General features: G+C 38.9%; 2 protein-coding genes across 2 annotated transcripts; one reads left to right on the top strand and one right to left on the bottom strand.

Moving 5' to 3' along the window:
• Window positions 1-3,708: 3,708 nt before the first annotated feature.
• si:dkey-7k24.5 (somatomedin-B and thrombospondin type-1 domain-containing protein) lies at window positions 3,709-7,341 on the bottom strand. The gene is made up of 6 exons (XM_041034565.1): window positions 7,110-7,341; window positions 6,485-6,676; window positions 6,068-6,146; window positions 5,768-5,950; window positions 4,021-4,157; window positions 3,709-3,756 (listed from the first exon to the last, which is right to left on the bottom strand). The coding sequence occupies exons 1-5, from the start codon at window positions 7,339-7,341 to the stop codon at window positions 4,040-4,042; spliced, it is 804 nt and encodes a 267-aa protein (XP_040890499.1). The 3' UTR covers window positions 3,709-3,756; window positions 4,021-4,039.
• Window positions 7,342-10,680: 3,339 nt separating this feature from the next.
• On the top strand, window positions 10,681-13,076 carry LOC121179429 (retinol dehydrogenase 10-A). Its single transcript, XM_041034276.1, has 5 exons — window positions 10,681-11,133; window positions 12,001-12,099; window positions 12,346-12,491; window positions 12,696-12,827; window positions 12,956-13,076. The coding sequence occupies exons 1-5, from the start codon at window positions 10,681-10,683 to the stop codon at window positions 13,074-13,076; spliced, it is 951 nt and encodes a 316-aa protein (XP_040890210.1).
• Window positions 13,077-13,511: the final 435 nt, after the last annotated feature.

Raw genomic sequence — 13,511 nt, 5'->3', positions numbered from 1 at the left:
GAAAATGGAAGATAGCTATATAAGATACTGAAAAGCAGTGGGGTTATCCATTTCCACTTTGTTCCTTGAATTCTCAAAATAAACTCTAATAGCACTGATTATACACAACCAGGTTAGCTTTACTGTAAATCAGTTGTATTGCCAGAACTGATGAAATTCATGCATGAGCACACACCCACACCCACAAAAGACACATACAGCTTTGGAAGACAATCTTCAGGACACATACATACACTTAGTTTCCATGGTGACAGCAGCTGTCCTCAAAGGCTGGCAGCAGCTCACCAATGGTCTGTTAATTGGGTAGAGATAGTCTGATTGCATGTACGGTATTCTCACGAGAACACACACACACACACACACACACAAACAAGCAGACTTGCATCCAAAACGTGACAGGTATGCACAGTAGTAACATGTTAGCAGAGCCACTACTCACTGTGCACATTCATGAGTACTGTGTAAATGCAACATTATGATGTGAGGACCTTGTACATTGTTATGCTAAATCTTACGTCTTTGTAGCATCCCAAAAATAATTATACTTCCACACAAAATAAATGAGTTTTAGTGTCTTGACTGTTAGGAGTCCCCAATGCATTCTCTGTTACCTGTCTATGTTGCCACATAGCAGAGAAAATCAGTCGGATACAACAAGTGTCATTTACCACAGTTAAAACAACAGGAAAATTTACTATACTGCTACTAGGAGACATGCTCATATAAAGGGATGAAGCTTTTTATCTCCTAAAGAAGAGCATAAATTATTTTAACAAGAATGAAAAAATTCCTTTTGCAGCAAGGTAGCACAGCAATATAAATCAAATATGAACATAATAAAAATAATAAAACATAATAATAAATAATAATAAACTATAAACAATAAATAAATAATAGTAATACTACTACTACTACTACTAATAATAATAATAATAATAATAATAAGGCAATTAGGGACATTAAAAGTGCTGATACTACCTTTCAGAATTTAAATTAAATCAGACATATTATTTATCATTAAACATCATGCCATCATCAGTCTCGAATATAGTACATCTTCTATCACCACAGTTTTCTCTAATGTTTACAAGATGAAAGGAGAGCCTCACTGCCAACTACATAAATTATACAAACTATAAAAGCTTTCTTAGTCACTTCTTGACCCAAACATGACAGTAAAGGATCCTATTAAAAAAGTCGTTTCCCTATTACAAATTTAGGTGTTGAGTGAAATTTGTACAGAAATTCAACAGAAAGTGGTTGACATAATTTTTCAGCGCTGTGGTTAAAGACTCTAAACACAAACCCTGATTTCATTTCCTGTTTTAATCACAGAGTTGAACCATTTCATATTGCTCTCCCATAGTGAGAGGAGCTGAGGTGTGAAAGGAATATCAATGACTGTGAGAGGCACAGGGAACTATGTGTGTGTGTGTGTGTGTGTGTGTATGATTGCTGTAAAGCCAGGGCATTAGAGCAGTGTGGCTGCCACTAAACGGAAAAGAATGAAGTGTTTCCGATATCAATGTATGCATGTCAGGGGAATCCTGCGTTTGTTTTCTCCAAATCCTGTCTGCAGTTCTGACTGTAACACGCAGCAGTAACATATTTTAATACCAAGACTACTCTAATAATATGAGAATTTAAGATTACTTAAGCACACATTTAATTTTTGAAGTGTAGCTCCATTTAAGGCTTGGAAGGGAGAAATGGGAGGAGCTTTGAATGAATCTTATTTAGCAAGTAAAATATTCTCAAATAATTAGGCAAGGTTGGACGGTTAGAGTTGGTGAAAAATTCATTTTATGCAGCATCACAGTGTCATCTCTTTTTTGGATACAAGTGAAATTACTACTTAATATCTTTTGTTTGACATAAACTAAAGTCTCTGTTAACATTAGAAGCTAAGGTCACAAAAAAGAAAAACGATCATCCTCCAAAGGATTTTAAAACATAAACTGAAGTATCGTCTGTTCCAGAATAAAATTATATAATTTTTAAAATAAGAATGACTGCAGATATTTTACATTTTTCATATGGTCTCTGGTGATATTCCGATTGAATAGTCCCCTCCAAAAATTGGGTAGGTTTATGCAAAAATGTACACTTTCTACAATAAAACTGTATAATTCATAATATCACATTAAGAGGTTAGAGTGGCATGGGTTCAATTTCAAAATGACAAAATATGATAAACATACAAGCTTGGACCATTACATTTTATTTTGTTATGTTATGTTAAGACTACATCAGTCTATAGAAGAGAAACATTTAGTTTGTATGTTTCTTTTAACTTTTTATTGCAGTTATCTTTACCTTATGAAAAGTCAAGGCCAATATATGCCAAACATTTTGACATATTTTACCCTGTTACATCTAATTGTCTGTGGTGATTTCAAAATGTTTTCTAAATTTCCAACACAACATGTCCTTCTGAGTCCATAACATCATTTAAAAACTTTAATATAAGGGCATTCAGACACAACCCCTCCCGGAGAATGGTGTGAGCTTCTATACTATCATTTAGGTTTTCTATATTGTGGTAGTCAGGGACCATTTTTCACAGAAATATTTCTCAACAATGATGACAATCAATAGTTTATGAATACGCAGCAAGCACTAGTGTAGAGAACTGAGATATGTTATAGGCAAATATTACACTCATGTGCATCCATGTGCATACACACACAAGTTTTGAAATCCTGACACTAGTATTGATACTCTTAAGCTTGTAGACAAGGTAGTGCAAAGAAACATCGACCATGATGTTGTGATTTGATACCTAGACTGTAATACTGTGACATGATACCACCATAATACGAAAAAAATAATTTATTTTTACAAGTCATCCTTTATTATTTATTTGTATTTATTTTATTTGGGCACTTTACTCCCCTCCATTTCCAGGGGAGCCATTCAAATTTACAAAATGTTATTATATAAAAGCCCTTTTAATTTCACTGAGATCCTTGTGGAGAAATTCTGAAATGAATCAAAGGACTAAACCATCATGATTTATCAAGAAAACACAATCAAGTGACTCGTTTTATTTCTCATTGATTGATAAAAATTAAGATGAAGAACACAGATTCTCAAAGTTTTCCATTTCAAGGCTCCCAGCTGTACAGTAAATGCTTTTAACTAAAATAGAATTTGGTTGTTGCGCTAGCTGCTAAATTTAACTGTTAAGAGGTTGAAGTCTTTTTCATTTTTGTTAGAACCCTATAGGACCCTTTCAGGGACATGTGGTAGTTTCCAAAATCCAATGAGAACCACTGCTTTAGCAAGCAGCCCAATTCCACACTCTGAATCTAACACTGTATTACAGGGTTGGGGTCGATTCAAGATGCCTTGATGAAGTAGAACACACATCACACATGACACTATAAAAGGAACCAGTATTAGAGCATGAGACAAATTAAACCTAGTACAAATTAAAAACATAAACTATATTTTTTCTACGTTTTAAGTTCTCAGTGGAATTGACCCCAACCTTGCCTAAGCCATCAGTCTTTGTAAAGTACACTGTTTCCAGGGAATTGAAAAAAAGATATTTGAACGACCTTAGCCAGCTCTTATACAATGTTGTTTGTAGGTCCCGAGGCTGTCTGTTTTGTAAAAAAAAAACCCAACAAAAAACATTTTTACCTGTTGACTTTCTATGCTGTCGTTTCTGTATAAATGTTCTATTGTTCAGTGCATGTTGTAACTTTGGCGTTGTGACTGGTTGTGACTCTCACAGAGCCAGTACTTGTCCTGTAAAAAAAAAAGTGTCTCAATGTCCCGAGATATTTCTATTTCTTAAGAACAGCAACATTTCCCTTTGATGACTCAAAATGAAATAAATCAGATCACTTTACATTTTGATTAGGAATCACTGGCTTTCATTTTACTGTTAATTCAAAGTGTTCTAATGGCAAACCAAAGTAGACAGGAACATGTATCATTAAAGCATGTTTTGTGGCGTAAAGTGTAGAAATGAAAACGGAAAGTTTTCATTTCTACGGAGGGGGGGCTTACAGAGGGAAGGAGGAGGAGGTCATATGAAGAGGAAGCTGTGGGCTGTAGGGCAGGAGCAGGCCTCCAGCCTTCCAACACGTCTCCACACACCCCTGCATCGAGGATTTCCCACCGCCTGCCACTGGAGAGACTGTTTTCTGCAGTAAGGAGGGAAGGAGGAATCAGTTGGTGCTCATAAGATTGAAGTACAGAAGAATCAAGTGATAGACAATGTTGCCATCTAGTGGTAGTTCTGATTGTTACCTATCAGGTCTGCGAGACAGGGTGCAGATCAGTGGTCTGGGATGAAAAACAAACAAATCCTGGAAATGTGACTCGTCACAACCGACCTACAAACTACATATAGAACTGCACCTCTCAGAATATACACATAGGTATTGTGTCGGACACAGTTAGAACAAAGTGTTCTGTGTGTCCTGCTTTTAGGAGATGCCAGAGCCAAGGTATAAATGGTTAGGTGCATTTTTTTCAATAATTTAATATAGTACAATGATTTAGTTAGGTACAACCATGTTTTTTTTCTCCCAACAATGAAATGACAGAAAATATTTGTGTGGTCTTGTAGGTTTTCTTTGGATTAGGTTTGCTTTGGATTATCTTAATCCTAATTCATAATTATAATTAAATATATCCTTAAAAGAACAGTTTGACATTTTGGAAAATGCACTTATTAGCTTTTTTTGCCAAGAGTTGTACGGGAAAACAGCTAGCCTAGCTTCTAGGTGTAAATTATGAATTACTTCGGTGATTTGAATCATTTTGTTCATTTCAGTTCAAACACTCATAGTCATTGGCCATGTAGTAGTTAGTTCACCTTTTCTTTTTCTTTTCTTTTCTTTAAAGCTAAGCAATCACTGTTCTTGTTTAACAAAATGCACCTACCAACAACTTTTGTTTTTCTACTTGTTTTTGTTCAGATAAAACAAGATATTAAAAATAAATAAGTGAGCTTTAGAGGTGTCAATAGCTGTTTCACCCTGTTTCCAGTCCAGTGTGCTAAGCTAAGACAACTTGCTACTGGCAGTTGCAGCCATGAGAGTGGAATTTATCTTCTAACTTGACAACAAAATGTTGAACAATTTTTTTTCTCCCAGTCAGTACACAGTTAAACTAGACTGCTCCTCAGTAGGTAACTGATAAGCACCCATTGCATTAGTCCCTTCATGTCTTTGTTGAAAAAAGACATGAAGGGGAAAAAAAAAAACATGGACTTTTCCCGTCCAAAGGAGCAAGTTGACAAGAATGTAGGATTTAGGAGCAGATTATGTTGTCACCTATTATTGCTCAATATGCCTGCTGAAGGGCAAGAGTGATGCGTTTCATATACAAGTAATAACAGGCGTAATTACTTTTTAATTTACTCTTGTGATATATTGTTTTTAGCTAGTAATTAACAAACACACTTTGTAAATATGCCATGGGCTGAGACGGAAAGCTCAAAAAAGGTAATTTTATTAGCAAAGCGAAATTATGCTCTTTCTTTACATATGCAAAATGAACTTCAAGCTAATTTCACGGTTGAATAAACTCTTGGCTGGGCTTAAAAAATAAACACGCTATCTGTCTATTATGGTCATTAACATTTCCTGAACAAAACCAGTTTATATTTGTGAGGCCATCTAAATTCTGAGAATGTTTGACAGTCAAACCAGGCGGTGAGTTGTGATGTGGCAACATTATAATCCAGGTAAATTTCTAATAATCTTACATTGTTATGAAATACATTCTCCTTTCTTTCCATTCTTACCTGTCCTCAATGTTTTCCTCTCCGTCTCCAGCACAGTGTTTCTGTCCAGTGGCAAGGGCAGGTGGCTGGCACTCAACACACACATGATGCCCCTCCCTCAGGTACTGCATCCACTGTGTGTGTGGGCCCGCACTCTGTTGGCATCCTTTTGTCAGAGAAGTCAACTGAAACTGGACACAATACCTATTTTACACAGACAGACAGACACACAGGCTCACACATGCACATAAACATATACCTGAGAACATATCAAAGACAAAAACAGTGTCACTGTTTTTCTGGACTGTCTGGCTGTGTTACCCTATAATGTCGCCACTGTCAGGGATGTCTCTTTTCTTCCTGGCATTGCCGTAGCCACCTGTGGTGATGAGAGCTGGGACTGCAGAGGGAGCATCCATGGTAAGACAATTACATGTGACCATATGTTCCAATATGGGTTTCATATATTCAAAATGAAATGAGCATGTGTTGGGAAATTGTTTATAAAAAACAGGACTCTGTTGTGTCATATTGGAATGAAAGAAGATGGAAGTCTGCACTTCTGATTTAGCATCTTCAGCAGTCAAATTCTTCATAAAATAACTTGAAACTTCACCAATTCTGCCAGTTACACGTATGACTTGGGAGATCTCTCTTTAGCTCATACAGGGTAGCAACACAAAGTCATTACATGAGGAACTGTGGATTTGTTATAGACTCAAGTTCGATTTTTCTCACCCAGTGAGTTGTGACAGTGCCCTTGCTTTGACCAGTATTCTGCACAGCCAGCATGCTCCTCCAGATGAGGACAGGGTTTCCCCGCATTGAGCGGCTCCTGCAGGATGGTCCTGCTCCGCCTGCGAACTGTGGCCCTGCATGGCTCAGCACAGCCTGACCACTCTGTCCACCCACTCACCACACAGGACACAGCTGAGGGAAATGAGACAGACAACAAGCAGCTAAGCTAACCTAGAATCATAGAGTTCTCTTAATATTCTTCATATAGTAAAGATCAATATGTCACATTAAGGAATTCAGAATATTTTCACTTAGTGGGCCTAAAATCATTTTAAGGCACCGGTTGTTTATTTCATGTGACGGGTAAGATAGGTTTCACCTGGTTTGTCCGTGTTTTATTATTTGAGGTAGATACAACACAGCTATCAGCAGTGATCAAACCTGTGGCATCATGTTGATGAGATAGTTTCACAGTAGGGTTTTTATTTTAATGCCACCCAGTCTTAAATAGTATCTCAGGAGGTGGCTTTAATACAAAATTATATAACACAGTTTTGCTAAAATGATTATATTTGTAACCCCAGTCTCATCACACAAACAAAAGTTTGAAGTAGTGACAGCTTACCTGGACAGGCTGTCTCATAGTCATGGCAGCAGTCCAGGGTGGAGACGCAGGCTTGGTCACAGTAGCAGGTGCCATATGATCGGTCAGACCTCCATCCTTCACTGATGCATGACGGGTCGCGGCCAGAGCAACACAGGCCCACTTCCCGACAGTCCGACAGGCAGGGACCGACGAGGAAGGAAGACACCCCGAGACAAATCAAAGCGACAGAGCTGCTCCTCCACGCTGTCATCATGACTGACCGCACAACCTGGTGATGCTCTCCAACAAGTTAGAGCAACAATGTAGTAGTAATTCCTCAAGTTATTGATCTTAACACTGTGTATAAAGTTCTGAATAGTGCTGCAAATTAACTCTTGTCATCTGTGGTCAGTTAGGTCAGCACTACGAACTACAGGGGCTCAAACACTGGTCGGTGGGCTGGAAGTTATTCATGTGTCAACCCGGCATCTCTTAAAGGAACAGTTCACCACTGTAAATAGAGTTAAGTGCTAAACTGAAACAGGTGGCCCACCAAACTAAACTCTGTGTGACTGCTTAAGACTACATATAAGCCAATTATTAGATCAGACCTATGAGAAGAAGTTAAAATATCAGTCAAAATATCAGCCACTGTTGATTTTATACTTAATTTGTTATGATACCAAATGCATTGGTTCGCATTCTCTAGAAACACTGTGTGGTAGTATAGCTACAAAACCATGTGAAGAGAGGAAAAGTGAAATAAAACAATGAAGAGAGTACACCTTAGTAGTGGCGCTAAATAGCAAAAGATCCAACAAAAAGTAAGATACAGACCCACAGTGAGCTGCATTCGCAGACCATTTTATTTAGGACACTTACAGCAAAAGCATCCATTAGACTCTAAGGGATAACCTTCTAGCCTTTCTACACACTCTAATGACTAGAGTGTGTAGAAAGGCCAGAAGGTTTACAGGTCGACTGTTCCTTGCAAAAGAGTTAGAAAACAAGAATGAGTCTGGTCTGTTTGCTCAGATCCCCCGTCTCTCTTTATCTGCCTACTTCCCCGGCCCATGTGTGCCTCAACATGTGAAAAGGGTGGATTAATGAAACTCCTATGGCTGAGGTTATTCATGCAAAAAGAACAACAGTGTGGACAGTGCAGGCCTCCACTTAGATTCCCATTAGCCTGCTCTTGTGTGTGGAGAGAGAAAAGAGAGTGACAGAAAGAGGACGGGATGGGTGGAGCTGAGAGACTTATTTCACTGCTCAAAACATATCTGCCATTAGTCTAAGAACTACGTTCTGAGTAAGAGGGAAATATACATCTAGACAGAAATAAAAGCATTAAGGTAACAGTGGTGGCTCCTGTTCCCTTCATGTGACCCTACCTTGTGGCCCCCATGTGTATCTACAAAACTGTATAGCTTGCAGAGACCAGGACTTCACCCATTTAATGCCCCAGTAAACAGTCAGTCTGGATACAGCCACAGTCCATACTGACACCGCTCACACCATCTCTCTTGTTCTCTTGTGTTCTGATAATTATTTCTCATCCCATCCGAACTTTTAATCAAGAAAACTTGAAGATTTTCTTTTCACAATAATAATAGCTTTAAATTCTCACAACACAATTACAGTTTTCATAGTCAAAAAAGGGGAAATGCATTTGGGAGTGACAGCAGTTCTAAAGCAATCTAAAGTTTAAACCTGTTGTTCATATTTGGATCATGGCTTGTGTTTTTAACGTTAGATTCAATTAACTCAGTTAATAAAAGACAGGAATAGCCCCAAGTGGAATGGCTTCCCACCAGTACTAAACATCAACAATCAAAAATGTATTCATTTTTATGGCAACAGAGAAACTTGCCAGCAAACAGTCAGACACTGCTCCACACTGGATCTACACCATAAAAGGCCTGAATATTGCATGTCAACATTCAGGTATTACACTAGGTTTCAGTCGGTTTAGGTTTGATGTGATCTGTGCTGCTGTTTCCAAGTGTTGCTCAACAGATTCACGGTAAGGCAGAATTCTTGGCAGCATTTAAACTAACCTCCTTCTTACAGCCTTGACACATTTCTCTAAATATATTCTGTATTTTAAAAAAAAGACACATTTGTTTACACATCATATTGTTGTGAGATACAACTTTTTCTTTAGAATATACTTAAGAACCTGCTGTATATACACACATAGATGAGCTTTACATTACCTTTTTCTTTTTTTAGATTTTTGTAACTACGTATACCTACTAATTACTTTCTGGGTTGCAGCTGCTTTGCATTCCTTTCACCATGGCATGTAATTAAAATTGTGAAATATTACTCATGCATTGATTGAAGTGAAGTGCACTTTTAAATTTTATCTGCACTCACAACACAGCCACAACAGTAACAAAACTGAAACGGACGACGCTAAATGCAGGTGATCTTTGTGACGGATCAGCTCTCAAGCCAGTTTTAATTTTCTTGAATTGGACTGCCTTTCAATACTGTTTTCATACTGTAACAAATACTTGCTGTCTGAAAGGTAAGAAAAAGCTATGAAATGCTTTGAAATATGTTGCACAGTTAATTTAAATATACAGAATGTACGTTTTTCTAAACATGGCTCACATACGCGTGCTGAGGGTAAACAAGGCAGGCTGTGTTCACCTAGAAAACAAGAATGTGATCCACAACAAGCAGCCTTCTTGGGACTTAATTAACAACACAGAGATTTACAGTTCATATACATAATCTCCTTATGTTCTCATTTAGTATGATTCTCACTGCAACAGGGAAGTCGTATGGGACCAGGCCTAATCCTTGAATGGTGTCCCTTCGCTGAACACCAGATCTCATTTAACGTTAGCTCACTGCATATCCACGCATATCCACATAACCACAACTGACTTACAAGCCACTGTCCTTTTGTCCAAGATGTCTGAGAGTTTATTGGGTTGTAAGTACTTGTACCTTACAGGCAGCTTTACACCACCAACTCTCATTTCTCAGTTTGCTGATTCTGCCTCACATTGATACCACTGAGGTTGAAGTTCATTGACACACTGTAGCTTCCTTGTTTCACATTATGGATTAACAGCATTATGATCAACCTATAATGAAGGATTTATTTGCTTGCAAGCAATACTAAATCCAAGATCCCACTGCAACACTTCTATAATCCACCATTACTTGAACTAATATATGAGTTTCACGTGTACAGTTCGTTCAAGCTGTGAACTTTGAAAAGTGTCGCACAAAGACCCTCAAACTTTGAGAATCTTTCACTCACTGTAATGCCGTCTGGCACATGTTATTTTCTTCAGTAACGGTAAAAATGCCTAAATTCACAGCTTATAACAAAAGTGGTTGTATTAAGAGCTCAAGGTATTTCCTCTAATCCGGGAGGAGAGTGTTTAAATAAACCAAGGATGGAGGCTGAGGGTCACAGAAGGGGGGAAACACCAGCTTGGCTGTCTGCATCCTCTGCACTCACACAATCTAACACTTAGGACAGTAGGACACACACCTTTATAGGTAATAGGAGTGAAGTCTGATCCATTTCAGGCAACACAGACATTGTTTTTTTCACTAAAGACCATCAGCAGTAAATTAGATCAAAATGATTTTTCTGATGGACCTCCAGATGATGCTGCTGGATGTGATTTACTTCATCCTGCGCAACTCTCTGCGGGTCGTTTTGCGCCCACGCACCAAGCCCATTGACGGCGAGCTGGTGCTGATCACCGGATCAGGAGGTGGCCTGGGTCGTCTCTTTGCTAAGGAATTCACCAAGCACGGGGCAGAAGTGGTGCTATGGGACATCAACAGCAGTTCAAACGAGCAGACAGCCAAGCTGGTGCGTGAGATGGGAGGTAAGGCGTACACCTACACCGTGGATGTGACCAACCGGGAGGATGTGTATCGCAATGCGGATCTTGTGAGAAAGGACCTGGGCCGAGACGTCACAATACTGGTGAACAACGCAGGAGTGGTGGCAGGGGAGCGCATGTTAGACTGTCCTGATGAACTGATGGAGAGGACCATGAAAGTCAACTGTCACGCCCTCTTCTGGGTGAGAACTCCTAAGTCTCTATGGTATTGACATATGGATGAAGTGGTAAAAGACAGAGAAGGGTTGGACAATGATTTGAATGTAGCTAGTAGTTATTAAAGGCTAAAATTATTAGGTTTTGTGACCAGGTTTTGAGATCTCTGATATTCAGTGTTTTCATTTGAACTATTTTCTATCAAAGAAATAGTTTCAATGAAAAACGTGTCTTCTGTGTCTATGTGATTGTCAAAACTGTGAGCACCAAAGAGAATGTTCTGTTCACCTTTGTGGTATCGAGGGTTGAGATGGAAATCTCAGGTGTGGAGATCTCAAAACCTGGGCAAACAGAACCAGAACTGCCAGATGCCAGCAGAGGTGAGAACATGTTTTACGGATCAGTTTATTGGGAATGATAAATGCTTCCCGAATCCGAAGCCTCAACTGTGCACTGATTTACCAACAGTAAGTCCATGGACCCATTATATTTAAACAGAGTACGTGCAACTATTAGAAAAAACTATTAAAACCAGGTTTTGTAGATGATTCAGCACTGACTGAAATTTGGAAAGTTGGATTTAGCCTTTGAATTGCAAAGTGTATAGGTTAAGATGCTTTAAATCTTCATTGAAACAGAGCAAGTTATTGTGTATAGTGTGACACATGACATGTAAATTGTATTGCGTTAATAGCTTGATCCCCTTCACTCAATTGGACTATAGGATTCCCATATAAATCCTCTTAATATGAAGCTGCTCGTGCAACATAAGCTTCCCTCACATTGAGCAATATTTAAGTCACTTCAAGTCATATGAACACTGCACAGTATGTTGCCTCATAACTTACTGCAAAATTACAATGTATGTGTGTGTTTGTGTGTGTGTGCCTCAGACAGTGAAAGCCTTCCTCCCCCAGATGAAAGCCCAGAATCACGGACACATCGTGACCATCGCCAGCGTCCTCGGTCTCTTCAGCACAGCTTGTGTCGAGGTGAACCAGGGAGGGGGAAACATCACTGCAACACTAAGATATGACAGTTTGGCAGTTACACACTTTCACACAGTTCTGTACACAGATTTACAATTAATGTAACAAATCCAAATGCCTAACATTCAGACAGCAGTCTCAGGCGGTTTTGAAAATCATTAAAAAAAGCTCATTTCAAATCCACCTCTTCATCAATATTTTATTTTTGAAAAGACATGTGTGACTAATGTGCTTTTTTTTTTGGGACAGGATTACTGTGCCAGTAAGTTTGCTGCAGTGGGTTTCCACGAGTCGTTAGCCCACGAGCTGTTGGCCGAGGAGGTTGAAGGAGTGAAGACTACTCTTGTGTGCCCTTATATTGTGGACACAGGCATGTTTGAAGGCTGCAAGATACGGTATGTCAACAATTTGTGAGTGCTAACTAACCACCAAACATCCATCATTCTGTTGCTAAATTTGCTGAAATAAGGTGCCAAACAAATGCACGCCACTATGAAATCTATCATCGAAGGCTCAATACAAATTTTGCTTGTGAAAAGATGACATGACATTTCTCCTTATATCTGAAGCTCAAAAATGTTCTTTGGCACCACTACTAGGGAGGAAGTGGAACTGGTCCTACCTCCTCTGGAGCCCCAGTACTGTGTGGAGCAGGCCATGAACGCCATCCTGATAGACCAGCCACTGGTGTGCATCCCTCGCCTCACCTACCTGCCTTTCCTCTCCAGAGCGTAAGTACAAAACCGCACCTGCATTTCAAGCAAAGGCCATAAATAAGTCTGCTTTTGAACATTTCTTAATGTGTGCATTTCAAGTCATCCTCAGTATTTTAAGTTCAATTGCGCACATTCTTTTTCAGGTTGTTGCCATGGGAATCCAACGTGGTTACGTATCGTTTCATGGGGTCAGACAAATGCATGTACCCCTTCATTGAGACCATGAAGAAACAAACATCTAATGGCTCCATTAAGGTTGCATAGACATACCTAAGTACATTTAAAAGGGTTTATATCAGAAAAAAAAACATAAAAAAAAAAAAAAAAAAATCCTTCTGCTTGTGTGGACAGCAGTAGGCCGAACTGCTCAGCTACAGCCAGGATTCAATCACAACCTGAGGATAGTCAGAATTACTGCCAAATGGAAGGGACTTTAGATTTTGAGACTGATCATTGAGAAGCCTGTACTAGATGACAACTCAGCCAAGTGGTCATCAGCACACCAAAGAGATTTCAACAATGTTAAGATGAAATTTAAAGTCCCTTCAAAATGTTTTCACCATAAACCTGTGAAATGTCAGGTCAGTGACTGAATCCTGGACTGATCTAAATGGGAAAGGGTGTGTCTTTAAATGATGTATGTGCTGTATTGTGTTTACATAAAATAAAATCATTGACAACTAATGCTCTAAACACACT

Source organism: Toxotes jaculatrix, chromosome 3 (genome assembly GCF_017976425.1).
Source record: "Toxotes jaculatrix isolate fToxJac2 chromosome 3, fToxJac2.pri, whole genome shotgun sequence".
Classification (NCBI taxonomy): domain Eukaryota; kingdom Metazoa; phylum Chordata; class Actinopteri; family Toxotidae; genus Toxotes; species Toxotes jaculatrix.
This window is presented reverse-complemented; position numbering and strand designations above follow the sequence as displayed.